Source organism: Xenopus laevis, chromosome 2L (assembly GCF_017654675.1).
Source record: "Xenopus laevis strain J_2021 chromosome 2L, Xenopus_laevis_v10.1, whole genome shotgun sequence".
Taxonomy (NCBI): domain Eukaryota; kingdom Metazoa; phylum Chordata; class Amphibia; order Anura; family Pipidae; genus Xenopus; species Xenopus laevis.
The window spans coordinates 6,175,396-6,188,733 of record NC_054373.1 but is presented as its reverse complement, the minus strand read 5'-3'; the positions used below and the strand labels follow the sequence as shown (position 1 = coordinate 6,188,733).

The 13,338-nt window shown below is 41.5% G+C and overlaps 1 protein-coding gene across 2 annotated transcripts in view; it reads right to left on the bottom strand.

The window, feature by feature from the left end:
• Positions 1-229: 229 nt before the first annotated feature.
• b4galt3l1.L (beta-1,4-galactosyltransferase 3-like 1 L homeolog) overlaps positions 230-13,338 on the bottom strand; it is a 29,908-nt gene continuing 16,799 nt past the window's right edge. For both annotated transcript variants that reach the window (NM_001095308.1, XM_018245279.2), the window contains 5 exon segments: positions 230-451; positions 6,482-6,586; positions 6,784-6,906; positions 9,007-9,197; positions 12,318-12,553. In NM_001095308.1, the coding sequence (NP_001088777.1) occupies positions 283-451; positions 6,482-6,586; positions 6,784-6,906; positions 9,007-9,197; positions 12,318-12,553 (824 nt within the window). In that variant the 3' untranslated portion in view covers positions 230-282.

The following is a 13,338-nucleotide window of genomic DNA, read 5'->3' as shown; positions in this document are numbered from 1 at the left end:
AAAAAATGTATGATGTTACTGGTCCTTTAAGGAGCAACAAAAGTCTTCTTACAGTATTAGTAATAATTACCCGCCCCAAATCCTCCCTGGTTGTAGAATCTCAGGCCACACAACTGCTCCCATTACCTGTGTGTGTAGACGCAAACAGGAAAAATGTAAGGCCAAGTTTCGGGGGAACAGCACCCCAATATCCTATGAAAAAAGTCCAGGGTGTACAGGAGACGCTCCGTTTCATGTGCAAATAAGGCATTTATCGGTACACGTCGGCCGGCACTGAGTGGGTTAAAAGAGCTTCCATTGGGCCGGGGTCTCAGTCACTAGGGGGGCGTCGCCGATCTCCACAGTGATGTTGGTATAGAGGGGGGCCCTGGTTCTGGAGATCAGTTTGAAGTCCAGCGAGTTCATCCCGTCCTCTCTCCATGTTCTCCGGGTGTTGCCGAGTTGGTCGTACCTGCAAGAGAGGAAAGGGTTAACCGCATTCTCCTGCCAATCACTCCCTAAAGCTTCACTTACTGGGAACAGGCTGGGTCTTTCCTAAGCAACACTCTTTAGTGGGTCGTGAAATTCTGTGTTAAAGGATAAGTAAACCTTTAAAATAAGCGAATGTAAAACTGATGAGGGGGCTATTCTAAGCACTTTTGTAATTTACATTCATTATTTATTTTATTTTTGTTCCAAGATATTAAGGGATACGTGTACTAGAGTCCCCGACTCGTGTACCTGACCCGCAAACTGCACCCGGACTCACAACCCGCATACTTACCCGCTTGGACCCACTACACGACCCAACCAGCAAGTACCTTATCCACAACCAGATCCACGGCCCGCTGACCATCAAGAAACAGGAAGTGCTGTCATTAGAAGTAGGCGTGATCAGAAAGAAAGGAGTAAAACAGGAAGTGCTGTCATTGTAAACCAGAAGTGACATCATTAGAAGTAGGCGTGATCAGAAAGAAAGGAGTAAAACAGGAAGTGCTGTCATTGTAAACCAGAAGTGACATCATTAGAAGTAGGCGTGATCAGAAAGAAAGGAGTTAAACAGGAAGTGCTGTCATAGTAAACCAGAAGTGACATCATTAGAAGTAGGCGTGATCAGAAAGAAAGGAGTTAAACAGGAAGTGCTGTCATTGTAAACCAGAAGTGACATCATTAGAAGTAGGTGTGATCAGACCCGCGTCTATGCCCGCTCCTGAAATTTCTACCTGCAACCCGCAGACAGGTTTTTGTGGGTAACCTGCGGGTACCCGACCCGCTGCAGGACCACCAAGTAGTCAAGGAAGTTGTCAGGAGAAAGAAAGAGGCTGCTCTGATGTTCTTCTGCTTAGGAATAAAATTAGAAAACTCTCTCAAATCTTTCCTAAGCAGAAGAACATCAGCCTCTTTCTTTCTCCTGACAACTTCCTTGACTACTTGCTGGTCAGACTGGTGGGAAACTGACCAGCAGGTGGCGCTGCTCGAACAAAATTCATTCATATTAACAGCACATGTATCCCTTAATATCTTGGAATAAAAAGAAAATAAATATTGAATGTATATTACAAAGTGATTAGAATAGCCCCCTCATCAATTTTACATTCATTTATTTTAAAAGTTTACTTATCATTTAACCAGCCAGAGGCTGCAATACTGAAAGCAGACGTCTGATTGGTCACTGCATTAGGCCCAAATAACAGCTTTACATACTGCGCTTGTAGCCTTTGATGTACTTATCCTTTAAACAGGATCAGGGTCACCTTGGTTGGACACCCATTTGGGTCCAGATCATTAAATTAAGAATCGCTGCTATAAATGATCAGTGAAACAGCTGCACGGGTCATTGTGACATTTCTAACTCCTCCGGTGACAGTTTCATTCATTATTGCTGATGATGCAGAACTGCACGGTTCACAGAGCCTGTGGAGAGATGAGGTAGTGACCCGGAATCGTGTGAGTGATGGTTCTGCCCTGGTCCGTTGCACAAGATAAATACAGAACAATGCGCATACGGTGTCCCAACAGGCTCAGTGCTGGGGAGCAGTGCAACAAGGAGCTGACAGTTTAGCCTTATGGAGTCCCCAGCAGGCAAATCTGCCTTTTATCACTTTTATTTGATAGATCTATTTATTGTGTGTGATCTGCTGCTTTATTGCCCACGGGGATTCTGGGAGCCTGGGGTTTAGTGAAAGCCCTGTGCCGAGCGTAGATCATACTACAGTGAGGTTTCTGCTCCCAGTGATTGGCTAGTTCAGCTATAGAGGGGCGAGCAAGTGATTTAGCCTCACAACTCCATTGGCGGATTATGCCCCCAAAATGTGCTTGTGGATGAATTTTGCCCCAACAGACTGACTGGGGGGGAATTCACTAAAGTGCCGATATTGAGACAAAATAAAAGTGGAGATAAAAATGTCAGATTTCCCACCAAATTCATAAACCTCTATTTTCACTTTTGTCTTTTAAACAGACACTTTTCAGATTTTGTCTTTTGCACAACATGTTAAAGGATAAGGAAAGGCAAAACAATAAAATCCCATTTTTACATTCTTTAATGCAAAAGAAACCTATATCCAATATACTTTAATTAAAAAATGTGTACTGTTTTTATAAGAAACCTGACTGTATGCAGTGAAATTCTCCCTTCATTTACTGCTGTGGATAGGAATTGTCAGACGGTCCCTAACTGCTGAGCAGGGAAACAATCATATTTATGAACAGCAGGGGGAGCCCCCGCCTTACTTCCCAGCCATGCAGAACTCAAGCAGCTTTGTTTATGACGATCCCTAAGCAGCCCAGACCACACTGAGCATGTGCACAGTCTTGGTCTTGCAAAGATGTATAACAAAGTTACAAGATGGTGACCCCCTGTGGCCAACTTTGAAAGCATAAATTATTTGTTTGATTAGGCTTGTGGTGCAGTAAGTTCATGTTTATGTTTAGTATACAAAATATAGCATTTCTAGCCTTATTCTATTTTAGACTTTCCTTGTCCTTTAACAAAATTTTTTTCTGAATTTGTCTTTAGCTCTAACTACACCTGTCAGTCAGACATTAACTGGCAATTCTCAGGGGAGGGGGTTTATTTTTTTTCAGTATAACCTGGGCTTTCTAAACCTGCCGACATATTTGTGTAATTCAACTTCTGTAACAAGATATAAGGATCTAAATACAAGAAAGGATACTTTGCATCATATAGGGATTTGTATCAGAAATATGTTTTATTATCTTAAGTCAAGGGTCTCATTGCTGCTAAAAGAAATGCCTGGGAGGTTTTACTTTTCCTTTATAGAATATATTCACTCAAATTGCTAATATTGCCTCATTCATGAAGCTAAAACTAGTAAAATCATGAAAGTGTGAGTTCAAAACTTTTATCATATACAATTGTATAAATTACACTTTTTGTTTAATCCGTGTTTTACTTGTTTTGTTAAAGGATAAGTAAACCTTTAAAACAAGTAAATGTAAAATTGATGAGTGCTATTCTAAGCACTTTTGTAATTAAAATTCATTATTTATTCTGTTTTAAATCCAAAGATAGTAAAGCATACCTGTACTGTTAATATGAATGAATTGTGTTACAACAGCGCCACCTGCTGGTCAGTTTCCCACCAGTCTGACCACCAAGTAGTCAAGGAAGTTGTCAGGAGAAAGAAAGAGGCTGCTCTGATGTTCTTCTGCTTAGGAATAAAATTAGAAACCTTTCTCACATCTTTCCTAAGCAGAAGAACATCAGCCTCTTTCTTTCTCCTGACAACTTCCTTGACTACTTGCTGGTCAGACTGGTGGGAAAATGACCAGCAGGTGGCGCTGTTGTAACAAAATTCATTCATATTAACAGTACAGGTATGCTTTACTATCTTTGGATTTAAAACAGAATAAATAATGTTAGTTACAAAAGTGCTTAGAATAGCACTCATCAATTTTACATTCACTTGTTTTAAAGGTTTACTTATCCTTTAATGAGGCTTTTACACCTATAGGGCAGAGACAGACGAGAAGGTTAGTCGCCCAGCGACAAATCTCCTCTTCTTCGGGCGTCTAATCTCCCCGAATTGTCTCCCTGCCGGCTAGAATGTAAATTGCCGGTGGGATGGAACTAGGATTGCTTCGTTTTCCGAAGTCGCTATTATCATTATGAATAAATTATTACAGACAGTTCTACACACTGAATGGAAAAACCGAGCGATAAACAGACAAAACAACACAGTGGTTTACAAGAACTCTGGACTTTTAGGGTCAGGGCACACATTCAGATTTGGGGAGATTAATCTCCTCTTCTTCGGGACAACTAATCTCCCCGAACTGTCTCCCGGCCGGCTAGAAAGTAAATCGCCGGCGGGATGGCACTTGGATTGCTTAGTTTTCCGAAGTCGTCCAGTTTCCTCGTGAGGCATCCCACTGGCGATTTACGTTCTAGCCGGCGGGGAGGTAGTTTGGGAGATTAGTCGCCCGAAGAAGAGATTTGTCGTTGGGCGACTACTCTACTGTCTGTCTCTGCCCATAGGGTTAAACAGAAACTTGTGCCCTGACTATAAAATACTAATCCCTATTAATATGATAATAATTCCCTAATGGGGCACCTACAAGAGGGGTGAAATAAAGCAGATTATATTATGATAATAAATGATCATAATATAATTATAAAATGAAGAACTGATCTGACACACGGGGAAGAGTTATACTGAGCTTTACTGCATTTTTAAAATGTCGGGAGAAAATTACGTTTAAAATGTGGTTTTTGCTTTGGGAAACTGACTGGAAATCAATTACCCCCCCCCTCCCTCCAATTGACCAATGGCTGATTAGCATTAGGAGGTTCTAAGAATGGAAGTGGGGGGGGCATAGATCACACTCCCCAAGAGCAGGAACAGATTATGTTTATGGTGAACTCTGGCTCCCTCTGCTGGACGACTGGGTATTTGCTGCTGTTTATATTGTAAGAGGATCCAATCAGCTAAACTGAGGGTTAGAGGGGTGTGTAAGGCTCCCCCATTCCCTCCAACTGACCAATGGCAGATGAGAATTAGAAGGTTCTAAGAAAGGTTAATATGGGTCCCTAAATCACACTCCCACACAGCAGACTGTTTATGATGGACTCTGGCTCCCTCTGCTGGACCACCAGGTTTCTGGAGCTCAGTGAAACACGCTGGACAGGTAACTATGCGGTTCCACCTATTTACTATCATCATTTATTTATATAGCTATATACACTGCATAATCTGCTCTGCTTTGAACATTACTAGTGTTAAGAGCAACTGAATGATCCAATGAATTAATACCCGCACTGCACTAACTACACCCCGGAGAGATAGATGTAGTTCAGCGAGATGTGCAACAGGCCTGCTATTTCAGTGATTTATAAACACGTTATCATGTGAGTTTTCAGGACGGACAGAGGAGAATTCAGGTTTGGGATCTGTTATCTGCAATGGTCCAAATGTGGGATTTTCTGAATAAGGGGTCCTTTCTGTAATGTGGGGCACCATGAATACACTACAAGGGTCTCAGAGGCCAAAGAGAAGCTGCCATGTCAGCTGGCAGAATAGGTTTGCCCAGGAGCAGTAACCAATAGCAACCAATATAATGTTTGCCTTTAAAGGGATTGTTCACCTTCCAACACTTTTTTTCAGTTCAGTTGTTTTCAGATTGTTCCCCAGAAATAAAGACTTTTTCAATTACTTTCCATTATTTATTCTTTACTGTTTTTCCAAAATATGAGTTTAAAGTTGAATGTCGGTGTCTCTGGTGTTTGAGTCTGGCAGCTCAGTAATTCAGGTGCAGATTCTAAACTGTTACAATTTTACAACATTGAGTTGATCCATTTCTCAGCAGCATCTCTGGAGTATCAGTAACTATTGTATCAATTCTAAGGGTAAAAAGGACACACGCTAAGATTCAGGGAGATTTAGTCACCCGGTGACAAATCGCCTCTTTTTCGGGCGACTAATCTCCCTGGAAAGCCTTCCTGCTGGCTACAATCTAAATCGCCGGCGGTACGGCGCTCCTCGTGAGGCAACTTTGGAAAACGAAGCGCCGCGAGTGCCATCCTGACAACGATTTTTCATTATAGCCAGCGGAAAGGCAGTTCGGGGAGATTGACGCCCCAAAGAAGGGGCGATTTGTCACCGGGGCGACTCCACGAATGTGCCCGTGTCCCCTGACCCTAACAGCTGCCTGTAATGAAACTCAGGGATTCTGCTCAGCAGGGACAAAGATAGGAAATGTATCAACTAAATGTATCCATTTAGAACAGTTTACAGGGTCGGCGACCCCCCTCCCAGAGCTGCTTTAGAAGGTAAGAAATGACACTGCAATATTAGAACAGTCACACATAGAAAATAGAAAGTAATTGGAAAAAGTCTTTATTTCTGGTGAACTGCCTGAAACCAACTGAACTGAAAAAAGTGTTGGAAGGTGAACGATCCCTTTAAACAGATGACCAGTGAATGCTTCTTGCTGATTGGTTGCTATGCATTGCTGTCCCATGGCAACATTAGTGACTTACCTTTTGCTGTTCTCCTCGTTGCCGGAGTCGCGGTTATGGGAGATCATTTTATAGCGGCCGAGGCTGAGAGGGGTCCGGGTGATGCTCATTCCCGCTAGACGGATCCTGGAAACAGAAGCACAATATGGTCAGCACTCGGCCGAGAGGAAAGGGAAAGTCTTCCTACAGGGATCCTGCTCTTTGCAATAATAAGGAGGCCGGCTTTTTACCTTGAGCCCATGTTATTTAGGGAGGGCTAATAAGCACCTATAGGCTGTGTGAGTTAGTGGGAGGGGATATCATTTTCTGCCACTCATGCTTACCTCATAGCGATGTCATCATCCTCTCCGCCCCAACCCCAGTAACTGTTGGGGAATCCATTGATCCTCATGTACTGATCTGGGGTGAGTGCAGACACTCCTCCAAAGTACGTCCAATACGGCAAGCTGGAAACACATAGAACATAAATGTGGCTTTAGTTCCCCTTTAAATGAGTATGTTGGGGAAGCACAATGCTCTTGGCAATAACACAGCTCAGCTTCAAGCCATTTATATGTTACTAGACATTAAGCCCGTTAAATTAATGGGCGCTAGAACATATGTAGTCAAACATTTATAAAAACAGACGGACACAGGGACTGGACGAATTCGCCAGAGACGGTCCGTGGGGCACATGCGCAGTAGCGCAATCCCACGGACACAGGAACTGGACGCAGAGACACTTCAACTTTATTATATAGGATTCAAGGACAACTCCCAGCACCTCACCAATGGCCGAGTGCCTGGGAACACTCATCTCTGATACTGTGAATGTAAATGTAAATCAGATGGACTGAGACATAATCTTTCTTGCTGTCTGAAATGACAAAAACATCCACTGGGGGGCGCAAGAGCACAAGCTATTTGCTATGTAATGCACCTCCATAAAGTAATACAGGTCTGGGACCTATTAATCAGAAAGCTCGGGACCTGTTATCCACAAAGATCGGGACCCGTTATCCAGAAAGCTCGGGACCTGTTAATCAGAAAGTTCGGGACCTGTTAATCAGAAAGCTCGGGACCCGTTATCCAGAAAGTGCGGGACATGTTATCCAGAAAACTCAGGACCCGTTATCCAGAAAGCTCAGGACCCGTTATCCAGAAAGCTCAGGACCCGTTGTCCAGAAAGCTCAACCTGTTATCTAGAAAGCTCGGGACCTGTTATCCAGAAAGTTTGGGACCTGTTAATCAGAAAGATCGGGACCTGTTATCCAAAAAGCTCGGGATCTGTTATCCAGAAAGCTCGGGACCCGTTATCCAGAAAGCTCGGGACCCGTTATCCAGAAAGCTAGGGACCTGTTATCCAGAAAGCTAGGGACCTGTTATCCAGAAAGCTCGGGACCTGTTATCCAGAAAGCTCGGGACCAGTTATCCAGAAAGCTCGGGACCCGTTATCCAGAAAGCACGGGACCCGTTATCCAGAAAGTTCGGGACCCGTTATCCAGAAAGCTCGGGACCCCTTATCCAGAAAGCTTGGGACCTGTTAATCAGAAAGCTCGGACCTGTTATCCAGAAAGCCCGGGATTTGTTATCCAGAGCACAAGCTATTTGCTATGTAATGCACCTCCATAAAGTAATACAGGTATGGGACCTGTTATCCAGAAAGCTTGGGACCTGTTAATCAGAAAGCTCGGGATCGGTTATCCAGAAAGCCTGGGACCTGGTAATCAGAAAGATCGAGACCTGTTATCCAGAAAGCTCGGGGCCTTACAGAGCATTTGTTTTTTAGATGCGGTCAGTGACCCCCATTTAAAAGCTGGAAAGTCAGAAGGAGAAGGCAAATAATTAAAAAACTATACAAAATAAATAATGAAGATCATTTGAAACATTGCTTAGAATTGGCCATGCTACATACAACATACTAAAAGTTAACTTAAAGGGTTTGTTCACGTTTGAGTTAACTGTTAGTATGATGAAGAGAGGGATAAACTGAGACAATTTGTAATTGGTTTTTATTTTTTTATTATTCGTGGTTTTTGAGTTATTTAGCTTTTTATTCAGCAGCTCTGCAGTTTGCAAATTTCTGGTTGCTAAGGTCTAAATGAACCTAGCAACCATGCATTGATTTGAATGAGAATATTTCGAAATATTAATAGGGGAGGGTCGGAACAGAAAGATGAGTAATAAAAAGTAGCAATAAATGTGTAGCTTTACAGAAAATTTTTTTTAAACAGGGTCAGTGACCCCCTTTTGAAAGCTAGAATGAGTCAGTCATAAACTATTAAAAAAAAATAATGAAGACAAATTGGAAAGTTGCTTAGAATTGGCCACTCTATAACATACTAAAAGTTATCTTAAAGGTGAACCACCCCTTTAAAGGGAAGAAGGAAACCATTCTTATATATTTGAAGTATTTGATTAAAATAGAATCGATGGGAGATGGGCCATCCTGTAATTCAGAGCTTTTTGGATAATGGATTTCCAGATAAGGGATCCCATAGCTGTATTTTCCCTTTACTGAGACCAATGAGATTGCAGAGTTGTGCGGGACACACCCACAGACTTACCTGTAGTGGAACTTGTCCATGGCGCTGGCCAGGTGTTTGGGATACTCCTCATCACAAATGTACAAGTTGTAGTCGTTCTCAGGGACCAGGTCGACGTCGTGTAAGATCAGGCAGTCCCACTCGTCCAGTTTTAGGGCCTCCCTCACCCCAATGTTTAGCAGTTTGGCTCGATTGAATGTGCTGTTCCCGGCCTGGGGAGATAAAGGCAGTTGCTTATTACTATCATTTATAATCTATACAGCATCCAGGGCAGCGCTTTCCCTCTAGGGTGGGGTGACCCTTTTAGATGTGGGACTAAGGCAGCGAGGATTCTGGGTAAGGAGTTGGACTTACATATAACATTACCAGCACATGCCAAGTAGCCTTGACCTTTTGAAACTACAACTCCCAGCATGCCCTGTCAGAGCAGCTTTTAAAGGACACCAAAAAAATGAAAGTGTTGTAAAGTAATAAAAATATAATGCAGTTTTAAATGTTCTAAAAAGATATCCAACATCGATACCAATACAAAGATTTTGATAACTTTTATGTTTTTGCCTGCAAAAATGACAATAGCTTAACATTGGAAATCTCCTTGGGTTCTGATTTCCCATTTTAAAGACAAGCTGAACTGGATAAGGGTTAATGAAAGACTAACCAGTTTACTTATTGATCAATAGGAGAAATTCATGAAATTTATAGATATTCTTTCCCAACTACAAGAACCCCTTCGATCCTCTGGTGATTACGATCTGATAATAATACAGGTATAGGATCCCTTATCCGGAAACCCGATATCCAGAAAGTTCGGAATTACGGAATGTCTCCCATAGACTCCATTTAATCCAAATAATCCAAATTCCGTTCCTTTTTCTTTGTAATAATAAAACAGTCGCTTGTACTTGATTCCAACTATGATATAATTAATCCTTATTGGAAGCAAAACCAGCCGATTGGGTTTATTTAACTTAAGGCATGAAGACCCAAATAACAGAAAGATCCGTTATCCAGAAAACCCCAAGCATTCTGGATAACAGGTCCCATACCTGTATATATACTGATGTTTGTTTGGTTATATTTTCTATTGATTTGGATCAAGACCACTATTACTATATGGTTCTATTTCAAGTATTTTCCTCAACTGTGAGCGCATAAAATCATGATATATCGATACAGTATTTTATGATACTCAGGGGGCCTCGCAGAAACCATCCTAGAACATGTACTGCTCAATACTAAAGCTTTATAAAACACAACATGTTACTTTTACTTAAATTTTTCTTCATTCGACCCTTTCGCTAGACCAAGATAGGACCTTTCCTTTATGTGCAAATATCTGATGATGTTACATAAATGTAAAACTACGTTCTCTCTAAAAATGTTAAAACTCAAATAAAAATTATTGAAAAGAAAAATATACGGTAATGTAGTGTTGCCCTGCACTGGTAAAAATGCTGTGTTCACTTCAGAAACACTACTATAGTTTATAGAAACAAGCTGCTGTGTAGCCATGGGGGCAGCCATTCAAGCACAGGATACACAGTAGATAACAGATAAGTACTACTATAGTTTATATAAACAAGCTGCTGTGTAGCCATGGGGGCAGCCATTCAAGCACAGGATACACAGTAGATAACAGATAAGTACTACTATAGTTTATAGAAACAAGCTGCTGTGTAGCAATGGGGACAACCATACAAAGCAGAAAAGGCTCAGGTTACACAACAGATAGCAGATAAGCTCTGTAGAACATAATGGTGTTATCTGTTATCCACTATTTAAAGGGATACTGTCGTTTGAAAAAATGTTTTTTTCAAAATGAATCAGTTAATAGTGCTGCTCCAGCAGAATTCTGCACTGAAATCCATTTCTCAAAAGAGCAAACAGATTTTTTTATATTTAATTTTGAAATCTGACATGGGGCTAGACATATTATCAGTTTCCCAGCTGCCCCTAGTCACGTGACTTGTGCTCTGATAAACTTCAGTCTCTCTTTACTGCAAGTTGGAGTGATATCCCCCCCCCAGTAGCCTAACAACAGAACAATGGGAAGGTAACCAGATAGCAGTCGCGGTGCTTCGTTTTCCGAAGTCACCCGAAATTTCCTCGTGAGGCAACTTCGCAAAACAAAGCACCGCAAGTGCCATGCCGCAGGCATTTTTTTCATTGTAGCAGGCAGTTCAGGGAGATTAGTCGCCCCCAAGAGGAGGCGATTAGTCGCCGGGCGACTAAATCACCCCAAATCTCACAGTGTGTCCTTACCCTAACTGTTCCTTTAAAAATCTTCCTATTCCATTTGTCAATCAACACCTTGTTTGAGCTTTAGCAAATACGTGAGAGATAGTGGCGTGTACAGCTCTGCATAAGGGAATGTGGACGGCTGTACCGGCTCCTGTATGGAATTAAAGGGGAAGTATAAACACCCAAAGAAACCAGTTTAAACGCTGCTCAGCAAGAGTGCTCCGAGTGTCAAATCCAAAGAAGAAGCAGCAGGAGTTCCCTGTTATTACCACCAGCAAAGCCAAGTGTAAAGTATCAGTGTTATATTCCAGGTGTGAGACGTCTGAGATGGAACATTTACACAAAGCAGAACCCAGAATGCAAAGTTCACCAAATCTCTATTCTACATTGTAAATTAACCCTGTAGTGTTGCCGAGGTACAGCCCGGCACATCACTCTTATAGCAAGCTGACTATGACCCTGGCCCTCCGGTACAATTATGATATTAGTGGTGTAAAAATGTATATCATTAAAAAAAAGAAGAAAAAAAGTAATTTGCAAAAATGCTCAGAAATCTAATTTTACATGTATTTATTTGGCTGCCCTTAAAGGGGTGGTTCACCTTTAAGTTAACTTTTAGTATGTTATAGAATGGCCAATTCTAAGTATTTTTTCCAATCGGCCTTCATTATTTATTTGTTGTAGTTTTTGATTTATTTGCCTTTTTCTGCTGACTCTTACCAGCTTTCAAATGGGGGTCACTGATCCCATCTAAAAAACAAATGCTCTGTAAGGCTACAATTGTATTGTTATTGTTACTTTTTATTACTCATCTTTCTATTCAGGCCTCTCCTATTCATATTCCAGTCCCTTATTCAAATCAATGCATGGTTGCTAGGGTAATTTGGACCCTAGCAACCAGACTGCTGACATTGCAAACTGGAGAGCTGCTGAATACAAAGCTAAATAACTTAAAAACCACAAATAATAAAAAATGAAAACCAATTGCAAATTGTCTCAGAATATCCCTCTCTACATCAGACTAACAGTTAATTTAAAGGTGAACAACCGCTTTAAGTTTATAGTCGTTACTGTACAACCGTTGCTTGTACCTGGTGGACAATGAAGAGTGCATAATGAAGCTGCTGGCGCTGAAGGAAAGGGTGCAGGTAGTAGAGGAGGGTGCGGAGGTGCGCCTCTCTGTTTCGGTGAGGTATAATGACGGCTGTTCTGTAGCGCCCAAAGCAGTGTCTCGGGCTGAAGTAGCCGCCAGGCTTCACATATCGGTTTTTCTGCTGCACTCTTTTCAGGGTCGGGGGGGTTTGGAATGAAACACTAAGAGGACCAACTGCAAGAGAGAGGATAAAATATTGGTTAAGGATTTTGGATACACTGTAAAATTGTACTTATATGCACATGGGTGCGGCCATATTGTTTCCCTTACCCAGTACAGTATGAGGTTAATTGCTACTGAGCAGGCCTTTTAACCCTTTGTGCCATAATCAGGCTACAATGAAATGAATCCTGCATAAAGGAGACTGGGGGTGCAGTGTCCCTTTCAACCTATTTTTAAATGGAACTATCGCGAAAATCAAAATCTTCATCATACTGAAATAAGAAACTTCAATCAATTAAATATTCTGTATTGTTTCTGAAATAATCAAGTTTATCTTCACTATTCCTCTCTCAGCATCTGTTTCTCTTTATTCTCTCTTCATGCAGCAGTTGGGTGTCAGATATTCACTGACAGTTAGATCCAATATATCTTATAGGGGGCTCCTTTTGCCTAGAAGATGTATTAGAGCTCACTCTATTAAACTCACCAGACATCATGTCTCTCTACATGCAGAATTTGTGCAAAAGGCAGTTATTTTGTTAGATTTTGTTTGTACTGGAATCTTATTTGAGTGAGCGCTAATACATCTGCTAGGAAAGGAAACCCCCCTATAAGATATATTGGATCATTCATCTGACACCCAACTGCTGCATGAAGACAGAATGAGGAGAAACAGATGCTGAGAGAGGGATAGTGAATATAAACTTGATTACTTCAGAAACAATGCAGAATATTTAATTGATTGCATTTAGGACGTTTCTTATTTCAGTATGAGAAAGCTTATATTAAATTTTCTT